This window comes from Aythya ferina, assembly GCF_964211825.1.
Source record: "Aythya ferina genome assembly, chromosome: 5".
NCBI classification, from domain to species: domain Eukaryota; kingdom Metazoa; phylum Chordata; class Aves; order Anseriformes; family Anatidae; genus Aythya; species Aythya ferina.
Genome location: NC_140301.1, coordinates 16,512,936 through 16,533,838, shown reverse-complemented (window position 1 = coordinate 16,533,838; position 20,903 = coordinate 16,512,936). Strand labels below are relative to the sequence as shown.

Here is a 20,903-nt window from a genome sequence, read left to right as displayed (position 1 = left end):
CATCCTTCAAACCTGGCCTGATGGAGCCACCTGTAGGTGGGTCAGCCACTTGAGTGTATTATCCCCATATAATCTGGATTGTAGTACAGCAATAGCAGTTATGAAAGATTGGGTTTCACACTACATTTCCACTGGCAGCCAACCTGAATGAAGATCATCTATACATTATACACAGGCCATTATAAAACCATCAGCTTTGTAAGACCAAAACCAAATTCAACCAGGGTGAATGATCCTTTAAGTCATCATCCATTCAGCCACAACCTAGCATTCATGACCTTATATACTGTATACAAAGTAAGGAAAAGTTTTTAAGATTACCTAATAACAAACTAAAAATATTTCTTCTAAAAAAAAATAATCTATGAAACAAAATAACTACAACATAAAACAAAGCAGCAATAAATAATATTCATTTACCTGCACAAGACCTAAGACCTGTATTTTTCTTAGCATCATTATTTATGTCATTCAACTAGTGACATTAACTCTACAGACAACCATGGTAAATAAAAGATGTTTAAAAAAAATATATTGCCAAGGAGTAGAAGGATTTACCTGCTGAAAACATGCTTGGACTAGATTTTCAGGGAACAGGTTTCGTATCAGATCCAAGAAGGCATCCAGACTAGATACTTCATCATTCTTTTTCCCTTGACCTAGCTGTTTCCTGAGTTTTGGATTCCCTGGATGGATAGCTAAAACCAGAATCACACCCAGCACGGCAGCAATAATAGTGGTGGACATGTAGTAGACCATGGCTCTTGTTCCCAATCGGCCACTTGCTTTAGCATCTAAACCAGACAGTCCTGCAGGTGTTTTATTTTTAAGAAACAAACAAAGAAACAGAGTTTCAATACCCACTTCAATAATCATCACAGAAAATACTGTCTAATTTACATAGTTTAATGTCTGCCTATTTCTTGTCTGTGCAAAATTCTCACCACTACATAGACTACTGAAGGTTCTCCCTCCAAATCTTATGTGAGCAATGTCTGCTGTTACTGCTTTGAAGAGAAGCATTTGAGATTTCATCTGACTGCACAGGAGACATTGAAAAATATAGAAGATATGATACCATCTTTTGCCCTTCATAGCTGCAAACTGGTCATGTTCTGGCTGACAGCACAGCTTTAAGAATGCTAGGCATTTGACTATCCTACCATATTATTTACAAGGTCCAATCCAGGAATTAGATATTAAGAAAATTCTCATGTTCAAGAAGGGAGTATGTGTGGATGTGTTTGAAAATAAATTCACCAGAGCATCTACCTATTAAAGCCAATAAAGTTAATCAGAAATTAACTCCAAAATACATGTTGTAACTACAAAGTCCCAGGATCACACTATTACTCTTCTTACATCACAAAAAGCAAACCAGGTGATTTCTGTAGCAAGCATCTTAAAGTATTAGATCTTACCTGTGATTAAACTGGAGATAATTAAAGGGAGGATCAACATTTTTAGCATCCTCATAAGTATATCTCCTGGGAAGGCTATTAACATGATGATGTCAGGGTCAATTGGTGTTGCTAGACGAAGAAGACCCCCACATAGTGCACCCAGGATGACACCTGGAAGCAGAATTAAAGACAGCAAGTAGACAAGAAAAATATACCTGAATGTGCATTCATTACCCAGCAGAAAAGCCAAGAAGAAAAACATTTAAAGAAGGCAGCTGATTTTTGGTACAGAGACAGATTTTGGAAGGCTTAGCCTTCTAATTAATACTGGCTGTAACATGCTTGCCATGTATCTCACGATTAAAGAGAAATAGTCCTGAGCTTACGCCTCCTATGTTATTTTGCTTCTGCATCATGTTTTCCCAACAACATTATTGAGGTTTACTAATTCTGAGTAGGCCTTGTAATATGCTGAGGGATAGTCAGACTTGAGACACGAAGAGGTGAAGTGAATTATACAAGGTCATTCAGGCTTGGTAGAAGAGCTAGGGTTAGAGTCCAGATTTTCTGAGTATGACATCTAGCTCTCAACATCGGAATGGTACTGCTTGAAAACAAGGACAGCAGAAGTAGCTATTTTACAGACTAAGAAAAACCCTACAGGAAATATAGAATAGTTTTGCATGGAAAATAGATTCAAGCTTGGCCAGTCATTTGTTAGCAACATGGTCATCTCTGGTTTTATCACTATCAGCATACTATTAAGCAAAATAGGAAATTAAGCGAGAAAAAAAAAAAAAAAAAAAAAAAGACCTAGCAGATTCCAGCTCCCTTTCCACCCCAAACTCTGATGGATCCTTTCAAGCAACCAGACACCACTTTCCTACTCAAACCTGAAACTCCCACAGAGCTGTTTTTCATCCTTTTAAGTGCCTGACCTGAAATATAGTGCATGAAGAAAACTTGATTGAAGAAAAACCTGATTCTTGGTACCAATTTACTGCTCCCTCTCTTTGATGGACTGCATTCTTTTGTTCTAATTGTACTAATGCTCTCAAATAGTCATTACCACAAACAATCCCTTCATCACGTGTAGAAGTGTAGTGTGATAACACCTAAACCTCTCTCTCTATGGACTGAGGCTGCTAAAGCACTGTCTATATGAAAAAAGGCCACATTTACTTCCATAATACAGTCTTTGTGAATGCATATTTTATGTTTATATCCAGGATGCTTTGTCTTCTTGATCCCAAGCCCATTAAAAAGTCTCAAGTGTAATAAAACTTGACAGAAAAGCCCAAATTGTGATTTGCAGCAACTATGACTCTTTGAAGTCTCAGTTTGATACAAAGGAAAATATACACATATTTAAAACTTTTTGTGGAATTGCATCAGAAACCTTCTAGAGATGATTCAAAGCAAATACCCTGTATAAACACTTCAGCAGTACGGGTTTTGAAGGATTAAAACTATGGATGTGAAATTTGCGGCTCAGGACCAGCTGCAGTTGGGCTTTCAAACAGTAACAAAATAGAGCATGTCTACGAATTTGCTGCGTTAGGCTGTTAGGCTTTCAGTGAAAATGAACCAGGCAAGAAGCCAGTGAACCACAATAAAATGTCAAACTGCTCCATATTTGGGAGTTGTTGAAGCCAGGGGCAATATGCAGCATGAGATCACTGAGTGCTGGCTTACAGCTACAGAGAGGGGGACAAACCTTAAAAGCAGCAGAGCAAGAATTGAGAGATAAAAAGATGAGGAGAAAGAAATTCTGAAAAGTTTTTGTCTTTTTCTTTTCAAGTAACTGAGAGGGAAAAAAAAGTGCAGTGCTGTTAGTTGTACTGAATTACATTGATCTGGCTCGCCTTGGGATTTTAGGTTGCATTCCATTAAAAAAGGAGATGGTGTGTAGCTCAGTGGGGTGGACTTGTTCCATGCTGTGTTAATAACACTCTGGACACCTGAACTAGAGTGACAGTGCCTGAGGGCATCCTACTTCAGCTAGAACAGCTGAGGAGTGTGGAAAGGGGCTGTGGTCCTCCAGGAACAAGTACAGATACACAGAGCATCCAGAGAAGCAGCTGTAGCTTACCGAATACAGTAAGAGTCAGGAGCAGATTCCTGCGGAGCGACCGGCAAAGCTGCACACATATGTTCCTGGATCTGTGCTCCACTGGACTCAAATGACTTTCATGCATCCGCACTTCTACTTGCTTAGGCATATTGTTGGCACTAGAATAAAAAATGAAAATCAAGTAAAGTTATAACACAAGATGCCAAGAGTGAGAGGAAAGTCTGGATTACTTCCATCATATATAACTAGGGAATCTGATGCATATTCCATCGCTTCCCACATTTCATAAACACTTTATCTTCACTGCTTTAAGGAGAGGCCTCTGAAATGCTAATGTCTGAAATGGTCCTTCTAAAGGTTTAGCCATCAGGGTATTTTTTTTGTGGTTCTCTCTTAAACAGTGGAGATATAACTAGAATGAATTCACAGGACACATCATGCCAACTGTTTCATGAAATAAAATATTTGTCTTGATCTGGACGATTTGGTTTTCCCAAAGATCATGGCTGTCTACTGAAATCAGAGAGATGTCTGAAGACCAAAGTTTCTATTAACAAGAAAATGCAGATTTCAATTCCATTCCAGAAAAGGAGTTTAAAAACAATGATTTATTTACAAAATATCCCATTCCAGACTACTTTGCTTAATCTTTCCAAAACTTTTCACTTCAACATTTAACATTTAATGTAATATAATCAGAATGTTGAGGTCAAAAGAATCTTTTTCAACCTGGTTCTAATGAGATTTGATCAACTGCCACTGAAAAATCATCTGAAAACTACACATTCTCTGTGAAAAACTTTGGTTTAATTGAATTGGCAGTGTTTAGAGGAAAAGATTTTGTTGTTGTTGTTTTTGTTATTGTTTTTACCAATTGTTTTATATTTGAGTAAGTGATACGCACATGAATGCAGGAGTTTGAAAGCCATACAACTAACTTTAACTTTTCAATGCCCAAGAAATCATTAGTAACAGATTCTCTTTTTATATACAAAATCTTTAAATATACTTGGAAAAAATACACTAAAAATACTACCATAAATAAAACAGAGTTTTTTCAAAATTTTGGTCTGTCTACTTCAATGGGAGAAATGAGTGAAGAACACTTTTAGCATTTTTATCATGAAGAAAAATAAGAAGAAAAAAAAAAAAAAAGATTGAGATCTGGTCTTGCACCAGATTAGAACAACATTTCAGAAAAAGGAAACCAAATCTGTCTTTACAGTAGTAAATTGAGGTTTATGGGCCTAAAATAGGCCTGAAAAGACAGACAAAATTATGATGCTCTAGCACTTTTTAAGATGTTATTAAGATATTGTCCCACTGTGAGTCTGTCTGGAGCGTACCAGTGTAACTGCCACAAAAGATAACAAGCTAAAGCATCTCCAGGGAAGCAAAACATTTCTGTATTACATATAGTACCAGTTCATTTTCTTCATAAAGTTTCTCAACAGAGAGTTATAATTAGACCTGTAAGAATTCTGTGCTTTTGACACAAACAGCTCCATGATGTTGCCACTCAAAGTGAAATGGCATTTTTTCCCAATACACCTGGTTGTTAAAAAGCAGCACCAGCAGAAAATATATTAGGTTAGGAGATACTTTTTTATTATTATTATTTAAGGTGTGGGGGGATTTCTAGGTGTTGCAATTTTGATTTTGTACCTTTTAAAATATTTTACAGTGGTAAAATGTACTTCTGACTGGAATAACAAACTAGAATACAAGTGCATATTCTTGCAGATTAAATGAGAAGCATGCCTACATCTCGAATAGTTATGAATGCAAATATCAGAGGTAAACAAGAATTATCCATGGGATAAATGTTCATAGCAGTTATCTGAGGTGCTGTAAGAGAAATTAGATAGTGTCTGTAGCACTCAGACACATGGGTAACAGAGCCATGAAATCACAAGCGGAAACATGCCACAAAATCAAGGAATGTGGAATCTAAACTTTGCAACTGGGTACCACGTCTAGTCTCACTTGTATGCTGAATGCAAGAGTGTCACTTGATTAGACTTATATTCACCACAGGTTGATCATACATATTCAGCTGAAACTGAAATATGGGCAGTTGAAAGTAGTTCAAAATAAAATGTTAGAGACAACTAGGTGGAACTAGAATTTGTCAGTAGGCAGACACACCTGATGATGTTGTATATCTCTGCAGGATTTTGCTTTGGGCTAGGTTGAGTCTGGTTTCCCTGAGTGGATGCTGTACCTTTCCCACCCAACCCCATGCCCATAGCTTCACAGTGTCCAAAGAAAAGCCACCTCACCACCTTCTTCCTCAGCTGTGGGCTATTCTAAATGCCTTTTCCCAGACTCACAGACAGAAGCATATCATTCCCCTGCCACCATTGCTCAAAGAAGTCCTTCCATGAAGAAGCAGGCCTTTGATCATGCTCTTGTATTCAAGCCTTATTTCTATTCCCACTTATGTCTAAGTAACATCTTGGTCTTTGCTGGCTAGATCCTCCTTGCACTCTGACCAGCAACCAAAAAGCACAGGTTCATGAAGTGAAGGGGGGTTGGACCTCCTCCTACAGCCGCAGTGACCACTTCAGCATCACCCCCCAAAGTGGACTGAACCCAGCTCTGCTTGAGGTTCTCAGACAACACAGAGCTTTTACATAACAACAAACCTCATATATCCAAATGCCCACTGAGAAGAGAAGGAAATGAGGACACAAAGCTCTTTAAGGACATTTCTAAATTTCCAGGAACTTAATACCATGTTGTGTTTCTCTCTAAAGTGTGAAAAATGTGTTTTGCACTCGCCAGCTCTTCAAGATTGTAAGCAAACCTCCAGCATGGACTGAAATTGTGACTGTTATGTTGTTTTTGTATTTTTGTTTTGTTTTTAAAGAAAAAGATGTAGTACTAAAATGTGTTAACTGTATGGATCTGTTACAAAAAGTGTTGACAGATGAACATAATCACGTACAAAACGGAACCACAAAGGATAATTATCTAAGCATCTGCACTGTTAGCACTGCTCTTAGCAACAAGATTTTTATCACTAGACCAGAGACAAGGTATCTTCCAGACTTTTGAGGATGTTGCAGAGTACAGAGTGCCTCTGTTTGCACCTTGCAAATGCTATTTACCTCTAAAAAGATGCAGAACTTTTAGCATCTAAAGTCAGCCATCACGTAATGACATAACTGCGAGACGTTCCTGGAGAAGTCAACAAAAGATGTGCAGATCTAAGTTAGATCTTAAACAGAAAGGTACAGTTCCCTCCGAGCAAGAACAGCCAAATACCCTCCACTGCCTATCAGAAGGCAATGTTAGCCACAGAAAGCACTGAGTGGTTGTTTTGTTTTCCCCACCCTGAGGAGAGGAGTGTAAGACTGTGAATGGCCTAAACTACTGTGGTCTGATCTCATGATGCTCCAGCATCAGAGCACCTGCACCCCAGAACACAGAAGCAGCATCGCCCTCTCCTTCCTAACACGTCTCTGTCACTGGGACCCCTGCCCCGTTCAGCCCTGCTCTCAGTGCCCAGGGCAGGCCCAGTGGCACAGCAAGTCCCACCAGCAGAAGAACTCCCATTTTCCCGAAGGCACACTAACATTGCTGCAAATCATCTCAGCCATGCAGCAGTTCTGCCTGCAAGTGCCCTACGCACCCTACACAGATCTGTCTGTTTCTCTCATGTCACTTTTGGACACTACTTTCCTCCTTCACACCGCACAGTCGCCTCCTCGCATGTCCAGGCAGAAACTCTTATTCCCTGACCTCTGAGGTGGCAGCAGCATCAAACGGAAGTTTTCTCACCAACACGTGCTTGGTGAGGAGCACATCCTTTACACAACAAACAAACAAGAGAAAACTTGTGCTGCAGATTACTGTAAATTCAGTGAATATGTTACTCCAGCAACCCCCCTGGATCTGGCCTAATCCTTTGCTATCTTTCCAATACATCAGTGCATGCTCACATGCTCCACTTTCTCCATACCATGCAGGCCGCAGTGCTGTGCAAAAGCATGCAGGGAAGGGGCTTAAACATGTATTAAGCATCCTCGTGCTTCAGATTTTTCTGCCCAAGGAACAAATCAATGCACACCAGAGCAGAGCTTCAAGGCACCCCAGCTCGTGGGCAGTGCTGGGGCCCCAGCACAAAGCCAGGAAGGTACCAACAACGTCAGCCCCTTCTGTGTCACTGGACACTGCTAATATAATCTTTATGTCAATGGTACCTCTGTAGGTAGGTGTCATAAAACAGCACTGGATGCATTTCAGCAGCTGTGATCTCTCAAACATGCAAATGATTACCTTGGTTAAATAAATTGTTGTTCCACTGCGCTGATCTTCCATGGTTATTCAAACCAGCAGAGCATTCTGAAAGCTCGTCTGAAACCCATCAGACCAAAACCTCTTTTAGCCTAACTTCACTGAAGCCAGAACACTATAATATAAATTAACTCTGCTCATTATTTTCATGTGTCATAGTGACAAGCAGCCAAACAGCTAAGCTCTGGAATAGGCCCACAGAGAACTGTAAGGACTGAGACCTCTGAATAAAAGAGAATGCTTTCTGCTGACTCCTGGCATTTGAAAACATTGACAGGACTTTAAAAAATAAAAAATAAACTGAATACTGGAAAATGCGTAGCCACGTGAAACAGTACATACCAAGAGCTAGATGCATATAGTGGCTTTTGAATGATAAGTATGACCATCTGCCTAGCCCAGTCCACAAACTCTTCTCCCTTTTGAGGCAGTGCTTACCCCTAGGAAAATGAGAGGAACTCCTCTGAGCCCAGAAGAATTCATTTTTATTCACCTTAGGAGAGTACAGAAGCATCTCCAAGTGAATACAATCTGTTTTTTCATCTACTCCAAATACCCTCTACCCTGCCAAGGCAGTATATGTGTGCATTAATAGAAACAAGTAACAAAATTCAATTTTCCTGCCTTTTAAGCAAGGAATCCACCTCTTGCCCAAATAACCAGGAGATTAGCCACTTGCTCATTCCAGTATCCCGCATCCCCACAGTATGCCCAAGGTACAAGACGAAAATCTGTCCAAAAGTGTTTGATTTTAGATTACCTAAATGTTTAGAGTTACTTTTGCCTGTTAGATATACAGGGCTGTAAATTATCTGTAGTTTTTAAACTGTAGTTTGTTTCTCTTTCTGGTTATTACACATAATGGTGTAAAAATGTAGGAAAACTATTTATTAAAACACAAGGGCCCCTGGGGTTTTCAGTCCTGTTTCCTCCAAACATTTTTCTTAGGTTTTATTTTCCCTCCCTCTGGGAAAGTCTGCTGTTATATTTCATTTCCACTCCTTTTTCTTTCTCATATTCCCATTGAATACTCTAGACATAAGGGAGTGGAAAAATTTGTTTGCTTTTTTCCTTGGTTACAAAATATAACTCGTTTTCTCACAAAAGTTAAGGGTTAATAATTCACATAGCACTTGAGTGACAATATCCTTTTATTTCCAGTCAGTCATGGGGAAAGAGCTCCCTATCACAGAACACTTAGCTTGGCATCAACCTAGAGCAGAGGCTGGAGGGAAAGAATAATCCATGATCTAAATGAAAAATGTAGGCAAAGATCATAATGAGGCTACTGAGAACAGATGCTGAGGACAGGGTAAATTAGCAGTGACCGTGTTTAATCTGTATAAGGTATTTTAGCTGTGTCAATGAACCAAGCTGGATTACTCAGTATAAAATACTGCTTTGGCTAATTTGGTTATTTGGCTTTTGGTTAGGATTGGATGGTGAGCTCTTGAGAGAAGAGGCTCTCGTTAGCATAACAAATATCTCTTTTAGAGCAGGACAACAGATTGAGGGCATTCATATATTTAGGACCTAGCCGAATAGCTCTTGGAGGTATATTAAGGGTTATTTACTAGAGTCACTTGGGGTTTCTGTAAAATCTTCAATAAGCATTTAGGGGAAATAGCACTCTCTTCCTGGAATGCCATGAATAAAACACTAGTTTATCTTTTGTAGTAATTACTTCAATCTGGGCAGCTGGAGCTATTCTTCAAAAAAAAAACTTATTTTGGACAGAATGGCTAAGTTTCAGCTCAGGTTCTGAAAACAGCTCTTGAACTAGATGTTTGCTGTCAAACCAAGCACGGCTCTATTCTGGAGCGATGAGTAAGCAGCAGGTATAAATGTCAGCACTTGTTCCCGGTAGGACTGGCCTTTTTAAGATGGGGGAAAAAATTGTTTTCTTGACCTCAAAATACCAGGTACTACTATCTAATGCTCAGACAGGTGGTACAAACACGGTCACTGAAAACTCATGGCAAAAATGATATCACGAAGTTTGGTATATAGTAATCTTGGTGAGTCCTCACTCACTGAGCTTATTCTGGCAGTCAGTGGAATTGCATGGGAGTAAATGAGAGCTTAATCTGCCCTCAAGGACGTTTGTTAGCAGCAATGCTTGGATCAGGGTTGTATCTCTTCCCCTGACCATGGAGCATGGGAGAAATAGTGCCATTCAAGTGACTCAGGGCCATGTGCTGTGTCTGTAACAGCATCGATCCACTCCGCCTCACCCAGGCAGCTGACTGTAGGAAAGGGTCTACTGTGGTTGCTAGATGAAAGATGAGTGACTAGGGAAACTGATGGATAACATCACCAAGGCAAGAGCAATTTCATTACCTGAATGTCAGGAGTCTGGATCATCTGCCACAACTCTTGTGAAACAAGGCTCAAGCACCAGCTTACCGGGAAACTCCCAGTGTGAGGTGAAGTAGAGTTACCTGTTGCTTAAATTTCTTGTATCAAGACAAGAACTGTTGCATTTCTTTTGGGAGTGAGTCTGGGAGTATTTCTTGTTCCACTGCTGCAGTGTGAGGTTTTATATTTTTAGATTAGATACATTTTTCAAACCACACTGGAGCTGGAAAAGCTTACCATGTAGAGCCACAATATGAGGCTGCACAGGTCATGCAGGTGAAAGAGCTACAATATTTTTATTGTGCAAAGTATACATTAGCTTTGGCATCATTCCTGCTGTGTGACAGCCAGTTGCTAAATGGCATTTTTAACATCAATACAATACTCTGGTCAGCTCTCAGACTCTTCACAAACGCAAAAGAAATGCAAAAACAAACACACAACTGCTACAAACAGAAGCAACATAAGCTTTAGTCCGCATTAATGAAGGGCTTATTTTAAGCCTCTTGCTGTCACTAAGCCCCTATATTCAATTTTAACTGCATTATGTAGGTTTTCCTTGTTATTTGTAGGACAGTAATGAATTCTAAGTGAAGATTTAGTCATTGACCATGGATCCTGACTTGGCCTACAGAATGGTGTTATGAGCAACACCCTGCAACATGACTTGCTTTTCACAGTGGGAGAACTTTTCTCCCTGTATCATTTTACAACCATGTTGTTTTCTCCAGGTTAGCATTTTGTATACATTCTGCAAGTTTAACACGATCATATTTAAATATCCAACCAGCAGCATCCTCACTGAACCTGCAGGGAAAAGTGGCCTGAGCGAACCCACTCCTCTCCAAATTCATTAGCAGTTACATGCATCACTTTCTTCTGACTTTTTAAAAATATTGTTCCTTTAGGACATTTAGGAAAACAACTCTTCACGATCTACCTGAGTTTCCAAACTTCAAACTTTGGCTCAATTTGTTTGCATTTTTAAAACTCTAATAGAGTTGGCATGAGGTTTCTGATGACTAAATTTTGCCTTTAACATTTTCTCCAGCTTTTGTATCTGGCTCAAGAAGCATAGAAGCACAGTTGCACAGTGGGGAAAGGGTAGTTTAGAGACTATTTGAAAGCAGGAGCAAAGGAAAATGAAAGATAAGGTGACAGGGTTTTTTTACAAGCTTTTTTTTTTTTTTTTAATTTTATGTATTTATGCAGGTCTTTCCACATATAATTACGCTGAGGAGAGATTGTTTTCCTTTTTTTTTTTTTTTAAATGCCTGATTGACAAATATATATTGACTTCGTATTAATTGGGTTGCAGCAACACCTTTGAATAACAAGAAGTAAAGGTCCTGGCTCTGCCAGGTGGGCAGGAATTGATTTCTACTCACAAACACGGTCCCACGCTCTGTGCACGCCTGCGTGCATGACTCTGAGTAACCTCTTTAGACAGACTGCAGTGCATGGATGAAGCCTCCTCCTGTGCAATATTTTTCCCATTAACTCACAACTTAGATTTTATATAGTGCTTTATGGTATTTTATACAGAATACAAAATTAGTCCCTGTGGAGAAGTTGTGACCTAAAGTTCACTTCTGTTGGAACCCTGTACCATAAACCATGAGACCAAGAGATCACATTGAATCATGCTGGTTTTTCTTAGAAAGGTAACTGTGTTTTACACCAGCGGTTATGTAACTGCAGACCTAGAAATGCAAAGGCAAGCAAAAGCCTGACTTTTGCGTTACCTTTGGTAGTGTCACGTAGCTAGGGAGGAAAGGAACCAGGATAACACCTTGGTGTTTGACAAGAAGAGAGATGGAAATTTCTGCTGGCGATTGCAGGAAGGAGAGGGATGTGCAGCACTGAGCCCTGTGCCTGGTGGCTGCCACATTGTGAGCCACGGACTGCTTGGCAGGTGGGACTGCAGGCAGCTGTGCCTTCTTCAGGCACCTCTTACCCAGTGACATGAGGAACTGACTTTAACACCTCACAGAGAGTGTCTGTGTGCATGCACAACAGAAAGTTAACTAATTTTTTAATAGAGCGGCATGACAGAGCCTGACAGGAGATTAATTTCTGGTTCCCAAGAGCTAGGGGAAGGCAGCTTCTATGGCCTGGGGCAAGGAAGATCCCCAGCACTTGAACAGGGCAAAACTTTAGTGCTGGGAGATGCCTTCATTGCAGAACTACCTGAAAGGCCCAAACGGGTGTATTGTGTCTGTACACATTGACCAGTCTACGGACTGGAGTGAGTGAGCAAAGACTCGTGCCCTTCCCCTTGCAAGATTAGCTGTTGATTTTAGGAAGAGAGAATTTGCAATATAATTCACATTTTAGCAGACAAAAAAAAAAAAAGCCTCCATAATTCTTCCTATTTGCCAGGTCTTCTGATCACATCAGTGGAATATCTGGCTACAAACTCTTTTTTTTAACAAGTCTTTAAATTTGGCACTGACATATTTATTTTAGTGAAACTTCAACTCTATCCACTTACTCTCTCTGCTTTCCTAGTTCTGAATCTCAGGCCTAACCAACCTAAAAAAGCAAATCCTACTATGACACAGTAAAGATTCAAATGTACTTTAAGTTTCCTTGATAGAACCTTAAAAGGAATATCAATTCTTTCTGGAAAAGTGGCTGCTGGTTTGTTTCTTGTATGGAACAAAAGAGGTGCACTTCCATCTACAGCGATCATAGTCTATCCATCATCCAGAATATAAAACAAAAAGTGTATTTTAAAACACACAGTATAATAACTGCTATAAATATGATCATTTATTTATGTAATGATGCACATGTGGAATATCTTTTCAACTGCCAAATTTCTGATAGGGCTTTACAGTGGTGTAACAACCTGGGAACACTGCCTTGCATGCTTCATTACCCCAGAATTATGTACTGAGGCTGAGACGGAGAGTAATAGAATTAAAGATGAATCATATTATTACTATGGCAAAGGATATAATAATGATGTGCTTTGTGCAAAAATTATCTACTTACATGCTCAGAAACTCGGAGACAAGTAAAATCATGATCTTCCATTTGCTTCTACCTGGGGTGTGCCAGGTAGCACAAAGAAAAAGGCTATGAAATGACTGGGGATTAACATAGCTCTCAAGGGCACTGAGCAAAGATTATCAAACCAGTTAGATTAGGCAAAGATCAGAAATGTGCTCCTAGCACACTGGCTACACTGGCTAGGGTCAAAAATGAGTAGAAGTGTTTTTATATATATATATATATAATTCAGAGTAGTTCACAGAAAAGCAGACTGAACTCCGAAATAGCAATAATTACTTTTGTTGTGACAAGAGGAAACAAAATGCAAGCTCTAAGTTCTCCTAAGAATTTATTTCTCAAGTGATGGCTCTTGAAAGACTTTCTCCTGTGGTAAGGTCTCAGAGGTTTGTCAGTAAAAGCAACTGTGCCAGTGATTTTGGACCACATCACTGGCACAGAACAAGTTTCTAGTGGGCATGTAAACCCCAATGGCTGAATTGGAGCTCTACAGTTAAATTTTGACTAAATCTGAATTCAATTATTTAGTATTTATTTAGACACTGCTAGGGAAATACATATCTAATCTTTTCTTTGCTTATTTCTTTCCTCATCAAATTTCTATCTTACCCATTTAGTAACACAAGTGTGATATGTGTCAATGAGCAGAAAAAGTACAAAAAAATAAGGAAAACTATCCACACCTCTCTAGGAATGACTATTGCTCTTGGTATCCACTTTCAAAATTCCCTATAGCTTTGACAGCATCAAGCAAGTACTGATCATATACATTAGAAGTCTTCTTATTGCTCTGTTGCTTTAACTTTCAAACAGAAATTCCCCCTCATCCTAAAGCTTCATCTTTCTTTTCCGTATGCTGTAGAAGGCACACAACCAACCAACCACTTGCTTCTCAAAATATCAAAAAAAAAAAAAAAAAAAAAAAAAACCACACATTTTTGTTTGTAAAAGAAATTATAAGAAGTTAAAAGTGCTAGGTTTGCTATACACATTTAACTAGAAAAATGAAGTTGCGAAACTAAATAAATAAATAAAAGCTCCTTTCTGACTTCCAGTGGCTGAAGTCTGAGATAACTGACCTTTCACATTTTCAGCATTTTCCTCTAAACCCTGCAAAGGACACAAATAGGTTCAAGTTTGACTAGACTTCAGATAAACTTAATAAAAAGAAGCCAATTCACTAAAAAACGCATTCTCTTCCATGGGATTTTTGTCAACAAGCCAGCACATAACATCGAGTCCAGCACTAATTCTGTTCTAAAACATTTCTCAGTGCTTCCTGTGTGGGAAATCTCTCTTCCAGAAAGCATTATGGAGAGAGTCAGAAACTGTTTGCACAAAGAACAACTACTAAGAAGACTACACAAAAACAGTCGAATGTCTATGCAGAAAATGTCAGAGCTTGGATTAGTGTACGGAAATTCAAAGTCCCCGTTTGCTCCTACGTACCCTAACAGATGTTAATGCTGCTTTGACTGTAAATAATGGTGGTTCTCTGCTCTTTCCAAAATCTCTCTTAAAGCATATTTTAAACAACTATAAACTAATTTGCTACTGCAATCTCTGAGTTCCAGAAACCTCTATTCAAGTATGGAGTTCTGTTAGAATAGGATTATATTTGTTCACCAGTACAATATATTTGTTTATTTCACGAGCAGGAAAAAAAAAAAAAAAGAAAGACTCTTTAAGCTTTTTCCCTCACCATATGGCATATTCTAGCTTAAAACGCATCCTGCTCAAGAAACTTCTCATCATTCTTTTCTGTTACTCATTTTGTAATTATTTTTCCAGAGTCCCTGCTTTTCTTTAATGCCAATACACTTTTATTATAGCCAGATATTCAGATTGCTTTAATCACAGCTATTGCTCCGGCAAAATTACTTTGGCCAAAATCTGCTCATGTTCTTCACTGAGAACGATCTCAACAAAAATTAGTTGGGCTGAGCCCCGAAAAAGTAAAGAAACTTCATTTTGAAGACACAGTAACTTCCTGCAGTATGTTAAAGAGATTATAGAAATAAACTGTAGCATAATAGAATCTCTCGTGACAAATTATTTTAGCTCCTGAAGCTCAGCATGAGCTGTTTTATCCTTTTTGACAGCTGTTGCTTGGAGCAGTATTTATGATCACACACAGCAAGCTTTGATGAGTGCATGCCATCTGCTGGAACCAAGAAGGCTTTCTACTGAATAAATCCTGAAATGCAGCAATAATTTTCACCCAGTGTAAAGCATCTTATTTGTTGTCTCATGTTCCTTCATAATTAAATTAGGCTTTGGAGCCTTCTTCTCATACTGTACCTGTGAAACTAATGAAAACAGCAGCAAACACACTGCAACTACAGGTTGGGGAAAGGCGAGGAAAGTTTTCTATTCACATTGAAGAAGCTGCATGAAATGGAATGGACAGCTGAACTGGTTGTTCAGGTGATCTGATTATATTGTTGCCTCCTCATCAGCACGTCTGCCAGGAAACTGCAGGTTGCACCCAGAAAAACAACTGTATTTAAGATGGGAGCTCATGAATACAAAATAGCTTTCACAAAGAAGCTTGTATTTAGGATTATGGACCTGAACGTGGATCACTGGGCTGTGTTCTCTTATATATTATACATGTGATGCCCTCGGGGCACGTGGCTCTCTGCCAAAGGATCCAGTTCAGGGTCCGTATGCAAGATTGGACTGCCTCCGTCTCCCCGGGGTCTGAGTACACTCATTTTACAGATGCAAAAGAGTTGACAGAATTTCAGGGCTGGCAATAATAGGATTATTCTTGGAATTCCCTAAATCTCTACCCTAACAAGACATTTTCTGGAGCATTTTATTTTTGCTGTTTATTTGCTATTGTCTACTGGACTATGGTATAGCACTGTGGGTAGCCTCGGCTGAACTTCAGCTGAGCTGGCAGTGCCTTCCTAGGGAGATGCCCCTCTTTGGGACGGAGCAGCACAGCCACTTACAGGTGTGCTGAAGGCAAATCTTTGTGTATAAAAGTTCTGAGGCTCAACCCCTCAGTACATTACTCTGAGCTGTAGCAGGAGGCTTTCTGCAGGATGCAACTGCTGTCACTGCATGGGGGCAGAATAGCCTCTGTGAAAACTAGGATGGATTTCCTGACCTTGGCTGGCTTCTATGACCAAAACTTGAATTTTTTTCAAAGTTCTTATGAGAGATCTAGAAAGGTTAAATTACCAATTATTCTGTAGTCCTCACCGTAGTGGCTTCTAATATGAAGGCTGAAGCAGGTCAAATTAGAGGGCCTAGAGTTTCAGATCCCTGACAGTGATGAGCTCTGTGTACCCAGAATGTGAAAGCAAGACAAGAGTGCAGCATAGCATTTCCAAAGTACTGTTCTGGTATTCATCAGTGTGTGGATGTGGATTTCTAGTGTTGTCTCCACATAAGCTTTAAGACTCCTTCAGTACAAAGTTAGAAAAGGACAGTCCAAGCACACACCATGAGCATTTTTCCCCTTTCTTGTGAGACTTGTAAACCAGATTGCTTAAGAGACCAAGCCTGAGATGGGATTGGGAACCTCTGCAGAACATGCTATACACGTGGAAAGCTTGAACAGAGTTTTAGCTTGAATTATGCTCAGCTACGCCTCAAATCATAAATTACAGAATGATCTTAACCCCCACCACATTTACTATGGCTATATGTTTTCTATAGCAAATTCCAAAGCATATTATGTAAACATCATCTCCAATGAAATGGTGACGTATTGCAGAGTGCTGCAGTCCAAGGAATAAAAAGCCAAAGCTAAACCCTAAAGCTTTTATTCAGTTTTACTGAGGTTTCTGCTAAAGCCACTTGAACATTTACCTAAAGTTGGAGCTGTGGAAAATCATTCACTTTTAGAGGAAATTATTGCCAAGAAATAAAAACTGCCCACACCACTAACCATCAAAACAATGGATGTCCTTAAGCGGGTTTGAAAAGGGCTAGTAAAACCGTGTGAAGCGTTAAATCCCTCGGTGTAATGACTGGCCTGTTCCTTGGCCAATGTCAGAGGAATTGCACAGCACTGGAGGCTCACTCACAGCACATGCCACAGCCAACCACAATCTTCTGGACTTTTGCTTTAACGAATAGTGATCTCCTGGGACACAACTATGTGTTAACTCAGCAGCTCTTACACAAGTCCTCAAAGTGAAGTATATGTTTATCTGGGAGACTGAACTGGGCCCTAACCAGTGAACCACAGGAAAATATAACCCTAGAATTTACTAGGCTATTTTTTCTGACAAAAGGTTTACAACAGAATTGCAAACTGAAAGTAGCCACTGTCTAAATTATGATTGTGGGAAACAAGGGTTTTTTACTGTACTCATGCTTTTTTTTTTTTTTTTTTTTTTTTTTTTTTTTTATTGACTAAATATTAGGCTTCTAGATACTTAGGGACTTTGAATTCAATAGTACTTTAAAAGATCCTAATGATTTTTTCCATTATATGCAGACCACCTAGATAGTTCTGACTTTTAGGGCTACATAGGCTTTATCTTACATTGCTTTTATTTATTGCATTTTCATTTTATTTCTTGAACATTTCCCCAGCACTTCAGCCAATAACTCATTGCTACAGCAGTGCCGTTTGTGGAGCCCCAGCTTGGCACACAGCTTCTGAACCCAGGCACTCTGACCCGAGCTCAGGCTGCCAGGACAGCACAGCACAGGTGTCCTCAGTGGCAGCCAGCAGACACTTACATCATTTACATTTACAGCTTATTCCCCATCAGCAAAGATTATTCAGTCAAAAGCTACAAAGTAGGGAAATAGCCATGGTGGACACATAGAAAATACAATGGACTAGGTAATTCTGTGGTTGTGCCCGATTCTGGGGCAAAATAATGCTCAGGGTAGGCTGAGTTTGTAAATAGCTTCAGATCAATGACTTCATACATTGCAGTTATCATGCTGAGTTTTATAGCACCCCACAGCACTTCAAAGAAATCAAAGAAATGAAGAAATCTGTATTAAAAATCCATATAGCACATAACTTAGCTCAGTGTCACCATAAACAGCACAGCATGTGCTAGTTTAATTGCTTATCATCAGCTAAGCATTTAGTGTACAGACTGAAGTGGGGAATATGACGCTTTTCTGCTTAACAAAACTAACTGAGGAATCATTCTCGTCAAATGCTCCTTAAACCTCTCCTGCCCTTCCCATGTATCCTGCAGTGCCAATGAGTCAGTTTAATCTCTGGTACTTTTCCGTCTGATTAATTAACAGGTGACACCAATCAAAGAGCAAACGTCTGTACCAGTGAAATTCTTTAAAAGCAATAGGAATGAAAAAATTGTGCTTATGCATTTGTGTGTCTTTCCTCAGGCATCATGAAGTCCCTGACCTGAACTTACCATGTATTTTGCTCACTTCTTCCCACTCTTCCTGCCTAGCTCATTTCACACGCTAACCCTGCTGTTTTCTGATTACTTAAAACTATAGCTTTTCATTGCTATATTTATCATAACACAGTCCAACAAGTCAATCTTTTCTGGTGCTGTCATTCTTAAAATACTGAACTCGGGTCCTTCTGCACTTAATGCTCCCTTATGCTGTCAGCACACTCTAAATGTAACCGCATCTCCCTGCCAGAGGACAGAAGGTCATTACCCAAGCAATTGTCTCCTGCGGTCACATGCCTTTCAGTCATTGTACTGTGCATATGACACCGGTCACGGTGTGTTTCAAAATACACGAGTGTCCCTGAGGACATTTACAAGAGCTCTCTGGCCAACACCAAGCATGATGAGCAAGCTCCTTCAGCTGGTGGAAAGCAGCAGCTTCGTCAAAATCACAGTTTGCCTCAGAAGAATTACCAAAAACACCCTCAGCATGCATTTCCTCTGACCAATTTCTCTCCCTCTCGTCCCATTCTTCTGTCTCCAGTCCTCTCCCCATGCCCACTCCTCGCTGCCCCGCCACTTGCCAGCAGCACAGCTCTGCCACTCCACCATGTACACACAGGGTGCTTTCCCAGCTCTTAGGTGAAAGTCACTTTCTAGGAGTGCATGAGACCGACAAGTGGGAAATTTCATGCCAGAATCAATGCGTCAATCCTCTTACAGCAATTATTGCATTTATCATATTTTCTGACAGGTTCACTTGACCTTTTAAGGGGCAAAAGTACAGTTTATTCAAATTGATTGCCCTGAGCTCTCTTTGTCAGCTGCAGTAAGCATAAAGCTACAAATGGTCACACTGTCTTCTGGTCTCCTGGCATGGGATGAAGTGTTATGTCTGACATGCTTCAGCAAGGTTTTGCCTGGTAATCACGGCATCATCTACAAGGAGAAAAATCTCTTCTGCCTCTTGCTACACAGTAGAAATCTGTGGGAGATGAATGGCCATATCTTTGGTAAAATATTATACATTTCTTCTAAAGTGAGTATTTTACACACTAGTATATTATGCCAGCAATAAATCTGGGCTAAACTGAAATTAGGTTCCTGGCAGGGAGCTTGAGTTTTGAATCAGATAAACATAAATTTGGGAATTCTCAGAACTTCCTCTATTTTTTTGAGTTCTGGCCTTTAATTCTCAGGTGATAATTAAATCATTTTACAACACAATTCCCTTTATTTCAAGCTTGGATTTATTCCAATTCTGCCTCCTTCTTTCTTATTCTGCTTGAAACTCTCCAGCAACTGGAAATCAGAATATCTAAAGAAAAAAGGTATTTTCAGCTGAGCAGGAGGAAATGACATTTGCTCGTAAACTGAACAGCACAAATGTTGTGTTTCAGAGGGAAGAAGACTGATTCCAAATGGTCAGTGATGTGTCCACTTCTAGAAGTAGGAAACATGGCTTCTTGTGAAGGTATGCCCCTTGCAACCTCCTCAACACCCCCTTTTACTGCCTTTCACTGCCTTTTGGTGTGTGTACTGACCCAGACCTGCAGAGCACTGCGTGCTTGCTGGTGTCATTCGAGCACAAGCTGCATACCAGGCCTGGCCTTTCTCAAACCAGGTGGTGCAGGAGGATTGCAGCTAGGGAAGACAAAAATAATGGCTTCTGCGTTTTTGCCCCTGGCTGTTGGTTTTAGTAATTTGACCACTTTTATGGCAAAGACTAACACAATAGATTTTTATACATCTTAACATTTTCCATGTGTTTCAATACTGCCTTGTTTGCAAATTTATTAGTAGCACAAATAATGACTCACAGGTGCTTTGCAGGTGATTATTTATAACAGGAAGCATAGGTGTTAGACAAGGAAATACAATCGCTCTTCACTCATGCTTAAAAATAAACAGAAAATGTGAACAGTAAGGGTGAACACACATACGTTAGGCAAAGCAAGTGGGAAAATATATGGCCATAGAGTGAAGTTACAAAACAGGTCCTTACATTTGTGTATGAAATACCATCTTTCAATGGCAATATAGGGCCCTTGTATTTTAAATATATAGTTTTGTCTAATAAAGTGTTTCTCAGCTGCTCCATCTTTTAGATGTTCCTCTCTAGAAGCACGCAACATGACTATCTGCTATACAAGAATACCACAGCACTAAGGATGGAAAAGTCAGAGGCCATAGGATGGCTGCCAGTGACCCACCCCATTAACCATGATCACTGTCGTACCTCAGCGTCCCCCTCACCACTGACATAGCCCCAGCACTTCCCCAGGCTCTCCCACATCTCCCTCTGGGTGCAGACTGAGGGCCACTTGGGTGTCTCCAGGGTGTGAAGTGATATATTGGGCGCCCATGCAAGCCCTGTGCAAGATGAGGACAGACCAT

The 20,903-nt window shown here is 39.9% G+C and overlaps 1 protein-coding gene across 2 annotated transcripts in view; it reads right to left on the bottom strand.

Annotated features, from left to right (window-relative positions):
* The window catches only part of SLC1A2 (solute carrier family 1 member 2), a 93,913-nt gene that overhangs the window by 33,851 nt on the left and 39,159 nt on the right, over window positions 1–20,903 (bottom strand). For both annotated transcript variants that reach the window (XR_014693404.1, XM_084520365.1), the window contains exons 2-4: window positions 3,496–3,635; window positions 1,422–1,574; window positions 559–809 (exon numbers count right to left, since the gene is read on the bottom strand). Coding sequence is in view for 1 of the 2 variants with exons in the window: in XM_084520365.1 (XP_084376491.1) it covers window positions 559–809; window positions 1,422–1,574; window positions 3,496–3,635 (544 nt within the window). In the remaining variant the exon portion in view is untranslated. The remainder of the gene's footprint in view (window positions 1–558; window positions 810–1,421; window positions 1,575–3,495; window positions 3,636–20,903) is intronic.